This window comes from Malurus melanocephalus, unplaced genomic scaffold, assembly GCF_030028575.1.
Source record: "Malurus melanocephalus ecotype Western Australia unplaced genomic scaffold, MMel_1.1 scaffold_31, whole genome shotgun sequence".
NCBI classification, from domain to species: Eukaryota; Metazoa; Chordata; class Aves; order Passeriformes; family Maluridae; genus Malurus; species Malurus melanocephalus.
The window spans coordinates 2,365,449-2,373,578 of record NW_026623263.1 but is presented as its reverse complement, the minus strand read 5'-3'; the positions used below and the strand labels follow the sequence as shown (position 1 = coordinate 2,373,578).

General features: G+C 40.3%; 1 protein-coding gene across 1 annotated transcript in view; it reads left to right on the top strand.

Moving 5' to 3' along the window:
- The first annotated feature begins 684 nt into the window (after positions 1–684).
- Positions 685–8,130, top strand: part of TBCA (tubulin folding cofactor A) — a 25,391-nt gene continuing 17,945 nt past the window's right edge. Inside the window, exon 1 of the mRNA XM_057363848.1 lies at positions 685–779. Within this exon, the coding sequence (XP_057219831.1) occupies positions 727–779 (53 nt within the window). The 5' untranslated portion in view covers positions 685–726. The remainder of the gene's footprint in view (positions 780–8,130) is intronic.

Genomic DNA, 8,130 nt, shown 5'->3' with positions numbered 1-8,130 from the left:
CTGTACAGGCAGTGCTCTGGGGGCTGTACAGGCAGTGCTCTGGGGGCTGTACAGGCAGTGCTCTGGGGGCTGTACAGGCAGTGCTCTGGGGCTGTGCAGGCAGTGCTCTGGGCTGTACAGGCAGTGCTCTGGGGCTGTACAGGCAGGCAGTGCTCGGGGGCTGTACAGGCAGTGCTCTGGGCTGTACAGGCAGTGCTCTGGGGCTGCAGGTTCCCAGTGCTGCTACAGTGTCATCGACAGATCTGGGCTGGCTGGGTGTTGGAACATGAAGGCAGGGAAGGAGGGGAGAGATCGCCCTGGTGCCGAGATAACTTGAGGTCAGTTGTAATGGGAAAAAGAAATGTTTTGTCTCCTTGGTGCACAGGACCTTGAAGGCCTGATAACGTGGCGAAAATGCACAAACACAACACCAGGGAATTGCTGCTTGTCTTGTGGAATASTGTTAATCATCCGGACCACATTACCAGGCGTCGAGAACGGGCGGCGCCGCTCACTCTCCACGCCTGCCCCATCATGATACGGTCGGGACAGACCCTGCCACAGCCCCAAGGGCGAGTTCGCGCCTCCCTCCGCCTCTGCGAACAATCCCGCCGGGCCAGCCCGCAGCCCGGCCATCTCCACTGCGCTGTGSGGGGGTGCCCGCCCGCCCCGCTCCGGTGGTGCCGCCCGGCCTGGCGGTCCGGCGCATGCGCAGCGCGGGGCTGCGCAGTCACGGCGCCCGCCGCCATGGCCGACCCGCGCCTCAGGCAGATCAAGATCAAGACCGGCGTCGTGAGGCGGTGAGTGGCGGCTGGGGCACGGCCCGGAGCGGCCGGGCGGAGGGGCTGCAGCGGGGCTCCGTGCGGGACCGGCTGTGCCTGGCGCGGGGCCGGCGGTGCTGTGCGGGGCTGGCGGGCTGTGCTCGAGAGCGGCCCTGGCACAGGCTCTTCCCCCTCGCGTACCGCCGTTGGAAACAGGCCGCGCTTTTCCGGGAMGCCGGTTAAATGTGGGATTTGTTCCCTTTCGTCAGTGGTTTTGGGAATCAAGGGGAGTCATCCAGCTCCCTCGGTGTGCCGGGCAGTCTCGCCTCATATCTTGCTGAGGCATGAAGTCTCAAATGTTTTTTTGTAGCAAAGCTGCTGTTCAATATTTCTGGTTCAGTAGTTGAAGAACTAGTGCTATCACAGAAGCAGTTAGGTTGGAAAAGGCCTCTGAGATCATCGAGTCCAACCTATGACCAAACACCACTATCTTGACAACCGGACCATAACACTAAGGGCCGTGTCCAGTCTTTCCTTAAATACCTCGAGGGATGGGGTCTCCACCACCTCTCTGGGCAGTCCTGGTAGATTCAACTCAAGAGCCTCCATCTTCCCTGAGCCGTAATTTTTTTATTAATATTATTATAATTTTAATAGAGTCATAATTTGTAAGAAAAGTGTATCCATCAGCATCACTCTTATTACAGCTGTAAACAAAGCTTTGACATGAACTGTTTGGTCACGGTGGGGTTTATTAAGGCTACCAAGACTGCTGACTCAGGCAGAGACAAGAATTAAGAATTATTATGTATGCTGGAGGAAGATGTTAAATAGTGCAGTTTCATACAATCAACTTTGTGTTATGACKTAGCAAATTCCTGTCAGTRAGACTGGCACATTTTCTTATACCTGATTTCACTTTAAAAGGTTGGACTTGAAGACTAGAAAAGTTGTCACTGTTGACGTTAAAGGCACTTCAGAATTTCTAGTCTCTGAACATGAAAGCAAGCCACACAACTGTATGCATTTCAGGCGTAGTATGAACAAAGGATGAAAACGTTTTGGTAAACAGTACAAATACAGTCAACGGCATTCAGGTTTGCTTTTGGAGAATGTCCATATGAATAAACCAGTAAATGTAGCTTCAGCGTGGTGTGTGTGTGTGTAAGCAACAGTTACTCCGAAGCAGCTGGCATTCTCTAAATGAAGTTAACTTTATAAAAAAGCTGTGATGGGAAAAGGAATGTGTGTTATCTTAACTCCCTGTGGGGACATGATACAGCAGCGGCTCCTAGTTCTGTGACGGTTGTGCACAGATACAAGAAGAGGTACGGCTCTGTCCCACCACACCCTTCTTTTCCAACTAGAAGCCTAGTTAGGCATTCTGCTACAGTGTGCATACTTGTGACTTGTGTCAACTTAGGAACATTAACATTGTCCTCTTTTTTGAACTAGAGCAACTGTATGCATATTTTTTCCCTGGTGCATGAGAAGACTTGTGTAGAGGCTTATTAAGCATTCTGTAAAGTCACTGACTTTGACTTCAGTTAATTTTCATTATTTTTTTTCTTTGTTTTCAGTTTAGAAAAGCACATTGAATATAGCATGTAATACTGATTTCCAGCCATGTGCAGTGCTCAGGCTTTAAGAATATATCAGAAAAGGTAGGGGTCAAGAACTAGGATATAGACAGCTTTTTAGACATTTCATTTGACTTGTGTTAATCATCTGTCATAGCATATTCTTTTTTCTTGTTAGCTACTTTTTTCACACTAAGAATGAAGCAGCTATTCTGCTTTAGWATTTTTCTTTTTAGCTCTAAGTCATTAATACTTTGTGTACTCCTCTCAAGAGACTGTATTTTAAGTTGTAGGTAGTGTACTTGCTTGTACTTTYCTTACATTGCTGTGTACCTGTGAAAGAAATTTAAACTAGAGATAGGGAGATCTTTTGCTTTTTTGACTAATATGATATTCCAGCTTTTGGTGATCTTATACTTTCAATAATCTGTAATTCAAAAGAAGTAGGTTTGATGAGTAGTAATGTGTGCTGTATTTGTGGCTTATGTCTTAGCAAGCAATACTTCTGGTTTAATCACTTCAGAATAGTCTTACTGTCAGTAATCAAAACAACAACTGGCTGGATAGTGAGAGAATTAATTAGGCAAAAAAAAAAAACAAAAACAAAACCCTTCTGAAATATCCTATTTCCATTTCAGATTGGTAATGATTTTAAAAACCACTCCAAACGAAGTAAGTTGGGTTGCATGAAAATAGCACTGACATTTGCCCATAGTTTCCATCTGATTAAGTGGAAGTGACATGAGTAGATTAGAATGAGACTAAGACAATTCACATTGCAATTGTGTTAGTTTAACTTTAACAATCTTTTAACATGCTTGTTTAAATGTGGCTGACATACCATAATTACAAATCTACAAGCCTTGATTATAGAATTTTACATCATGAACCTATGGGGAAAGTGTATTGATTTTTTGTGAAGCAATTCTTCTTTTTTTTTTTTTAATTTACTTTTCTAAAACTGGTATCTTCGCAAGATTGTTCTTTTGCCTATTGCATTGGTGTTGATACTATTTTTCTCTTTGTGAAATAGCATCATACTGCAAAGCAGTTTACACTGATTCTCCACCTGGCTCCAAGCACAGGAAGTTCTACAAGTTGCACAAAAGTGTTGGTCTGATTTTAAGTTTAAATGTGAACAATTCTCTTAAATTCAATTCTTTTATTGGTGAGTTCAGGATATATTTGTGCAAGAGAAGTATGAAGAATACAAAGCCTCTTTTTGCTTGTTTACTCTATTGCTAATTCAAGTACAAAACTAGTTCATGTTCTTGGTTACCCAAGAAATTTGCTATTGCTGGTGTAAATCAGAAATTCTCTCCATCATCTAACTACCATACGGATTATGGTTGCTTTCTTGCRTGTTGCCCATTAGCTGTAGATGTTCACGGTGATTCATCGTACCAGTGATAAGAAACTTATCTTTTTTTTCTTTATCCTTGTTAAAATTAGAAGGTTGTGTGYAACAACTATTTGTTAGTTCAATTTGTGGGAAGGGTTAGGTTTCTCGTATTTGGGTATTGAGGAATGATCTGGAAAGCTGCTCAGCTTTACTGAGTAAGCATGATAAAGCAATTAATGTGTATAACTACACATCTGAGAGCTCAGGGATTCAAGAGTATGAATATACAGCATACTCCGTTGGATACAAGCTGAGTCTATCCAAATTAAATAGCCCTTTCCAGAGTGCAGATTGCGCATCTGTTGCCTGGGGTTGTCACCAGCTCAGTCCTGGAGCCTTAAACTTACTCAGTGTTAGCCAAGTGTGAGTGTTGTGGTCTGGAGCTACTTAGATATGTTTAGAGTACCTTTTGTAGTGCTGACATCAGGAACTGATATGTGAAATTCAGAGTTTGAAGTTCTACATTTGAAGACTGCTTAAATCTTTGAGACTTACTAACATAGTGCCTGTTCCACATAGAAAAAAACCTGCTTTATGTGAACTGTCTGAGACAAGGGTGCACCTGCATTTACATATTGTCTGAAGTAACATCTGTGACATACATGGTCACCAATCTGGATAATTGGTYGGAAGGTCTAGAAACAAACCTTTATTTGAAGGGATTTCTCTGATTCTTTTCAATACAAGCTTTCCTTTAACTTCACAATAAAAAACAGTACTCACACATATTTTAAGAAACTGTGACAAGAGCACAGTTTTTCTGTGGAGATTGTATAGTGTGTTGGTTTGTTTGGTTTTTTTAATGGGTTAAATTCTTCTTGTTACACCTTTAGAGGAGACCTAAGTGATTTATTTTTAGAAATATTTCACAAATTTAAATTAGGAATTATCAGATCTGTATAAGATTGTCTCTCATATTCCTTCTTCCATCCCAATAATCAAGTTGTAATACATGGTTCTGGCATCTCAGGTTTTTTGTGTTTGCCATTATCTTTTAGCCCTTGAGGCAAAACTGTCTTCTGCATGTCCATGCAGTCCATAATAATCTATTAATGTTATCATTTAAATTGGCAAATTAAAATACGCCCAGTGGGTTTGCAAGTGTTGTTAGTGATACAATATTAAGGAGGAAAGCACTTTTGTCCCCTTTTTAAAATTTTGCATTTGGGTGAGAATGCGTGCAAATCTATGACTTTTAACCTTCAGTTATTTACGCAGTCTTTCAAAAGTTTGAAGATACAGTAGTTCCAGTTGCTTAGTAGTACCACTTTGGTGAGTTTATGCATATATGTAGTGTTTTCCTCTTTATTTTTCTAAATAGCATGGAACCTTGTGGATTAAACAGTTAGAAATAATTATTTCTGTTGAATTAGATGGTGGATCCCTGGGAAATCTAGAAAAATGGTATTAAATTTATGGTAGTGCTTTATATACAGAAGATGAGTCACTGCTATGCTAACAACCATAATCCATCCTGGCTTGACTTTAAATATTAATAAATTACATGTATCATATAGGTGGAAATCTCATTCAAGACCATGAGGTCCACAGATTTTTTTTTAAACTATATTAAGTCTTTTGGATACATTGTGCATATCTTAACTCACATAATATGACTGTAATTCTATTTAATTCTTTTCAGTATTGTAACACTTACAGTTCATTATCCCCAGCTGGGAGGGGCAGGGAGGGAGGAAGTAGATTTCTGTGGGTTTTTGTCCAGAACAAAAAATCTTGACTGAAGGTAATGCCTGGATTATAGAAGAGGAAATGAAGATATTTGGCAACCTGTATTGTTTCCTCATCAGAGGCCCCATTTCTTGTTCTTCTTCTCTAAAGTGAAAGTTCCTGGGCTCTTTAACACTTACAACTTTCTGTAGAGGCAAGAACAGGTGAAGCTCTGAAGATTCAGAGTGATCTCTAGTAATACAGATGATACAAAAATGTTAAAACCAAGTGATTTTTAACTAGAAATAATTTTCTGACTAAAACAATCATAAAACTGATTTTCTTCTTTTTTACTGTAGTCAATCCTTGACAAAACTCTAGCTTGCAAATTTACCCTGAAATATCATAGTAACACAGTTCTGCAAGCTGTTAGATAAAGAAGGGGCTAAAATTATGTGTGTATTTGTGTATTGTTACATCTTGACTCTTAAAAGAGAAAATTTATCTTTGATGATTATTTTGTGACTRGAAAAACAAAATGAGCACGTAAACTTGATATCCTGTCTAAAGCAGAAATTATACATCCATGGCTGAGAGAACATGTCAGTTTGTGTGCCTGTGTCAAGTACTGTTTTCCTTCATCSTTCCTTGACTTTTTGTCTTGGGTCCCAATCTATAGAGTTTGCATGCTGTGTAGCCTTAGTGAGCCCAAGAGTGTGTGTGCAGATCTAGAATCTGCAGATTAGGGACCTGATGTTTTAAACTCTGCACATAATGATTAGCATGCTCCCAGTGTTACTGCAGTTGCTGAATTACTCTTCTATAATTGTGCTTAGTAAATACATTATACTATAAGAAAAATTATTATTATACTATTAATATTTACTGTAAGAAATTTATTATAAGAAAAAAAAGCTGTACCTTGTACAGCTACACTAATTACGGATTTTTTAGTTTGAACTAAGTTAGCATAGAATCTCATTATCTAGTCAATAAAACTGTCACTCTGGGCTTTTTGTGCTCTGAGGCTGACTCCATGGCACATGAGCATGTACAGTGAATGAAGGTAACATCAATTCTGAAGAGATGTATGTCCTTTCAATAGTGAATGTGCTCAGTAGCAAGACTGAGCAGTTCCCCCTCATMCTCAGAGTTCCCCCTCATCTTTACWTGCTCAGTCCAGCCAGGAAAGTGTTTCTTGTGTTGATTTTTCTAATACTGGAGAGAAGTCTATGTTTAGTGGCTTAAGCACACAGGGGCCATTCTAGCTTATTTAGAACCTGAATTGTCAGCAGCTGCTGGGTGGTGGGAAAACTTTAGGAGTAGTAGCATGTGCTTGTTCTGTCATTGTGCCATTTCAGCACTTTTATTCTAGGCATCCATTAGTAGTTCCTGTCTGTGAMTGTGGAAGAAAGTGGAATATTTGTCTATATAAAGAGATCTTACTTTATTATGCATTCAGAAAACCCCCATTATGCATAATTTTTTTCAGATAAACTGCCTTTCTTRCAATGAGTGAGGGAGATCTGCTTGCTGCTGCTATTGATACAACTACAGGAGATGACAGTGTTGATTTATATGGACTAGGGTAGGAGTGTAGGGACCTTTGTGAACTGAAGAACAAAGGCAATTTGGGACTCTTTCTGCAGCAGCCAGAAGTTAAAACAGCACTTGCAACTCTGCACCCTTAACAGACTCACAGTGAAGTCCCTTGAAAAATCAAAGTGATCATAAATACGGAGGTCTTATTTCCCCTCCCGTTCTCTGATTTCTGATGCTAGTCAAACCTTTTTCTGAGCTCACTCAGTTTGCTTAACACAGGAGAAAACCTGTCATGTTGTTTTGTTTGCTTGGGTTTTGGTTTGGTTTTTTTTGTTTGTTTGTTTTCAGTGGTTTGTGTTTTGAATTAGGGGGGAGTGGTTGTTTTGTTTGTTGGGGTTTTGTTGTTTWGTTTATTTTATTAATTTCCTGCAGTTTTAGTATGGGGAGATCGATTGGGCATTGGTATGCTAGAGCCAAGGAAGGCAAGATCTGTTCACCATTGGTCAGCTTTTTTACTGTCTTGAATTGTCCTGTGTTATTTTGCTCTTCAGGTTGGGGAGCTGAAGTGGGGGAGACAAAGTGAGTAAAAGAAGATGAGTAAGGAGGTAAATCATAATGGTATGAAAAGGACTTTTTTCTCTCTCTCCTACTGTAAGATTCTGTCAAGCCCTTTGTGCTCTTCTGGGCTTGGTCTCCAGCTTTAAAATAATCAAGCTGTTTCTAACAAGAAAACAGAAACTGAAATTGTTAAATGATGTGCAAGTCAAAAGTATAAAGMATTTTGAAAGGGCAGCAGTCATAGCTTGGAGCTGACCTCTTGGCTGTTAAACATTTATGGTTTAGTTTTGTCCTTCAATGATAAAAAGTCCGTAACTTGATTCCTAGAGGCAGATATACCGCCAGAAGTGTCACTTTATTTGTTTCTTTATACTCTTTCCCTAGTAATTAACTACTGACTGGCAGTAAAGACAAGGTCTAGAATAACTGGRTCTTACATTTCTACTTTTCATCATGGAAAAACTGGCAGATTCTAGTAAAATACTTTTATTCTGTTTGAGTTGCTTTCATCCTTTGTTTCTTGGGGTGTAGACCTCTGCTTCAGCATCCATGAAAAATAACTAAAGGAAAGCTAGCTTGAGTAGATTTAAGTCAGGTATATGGGAGYCTTCACTTCCGCTGAACATTTATGTATAGCTGA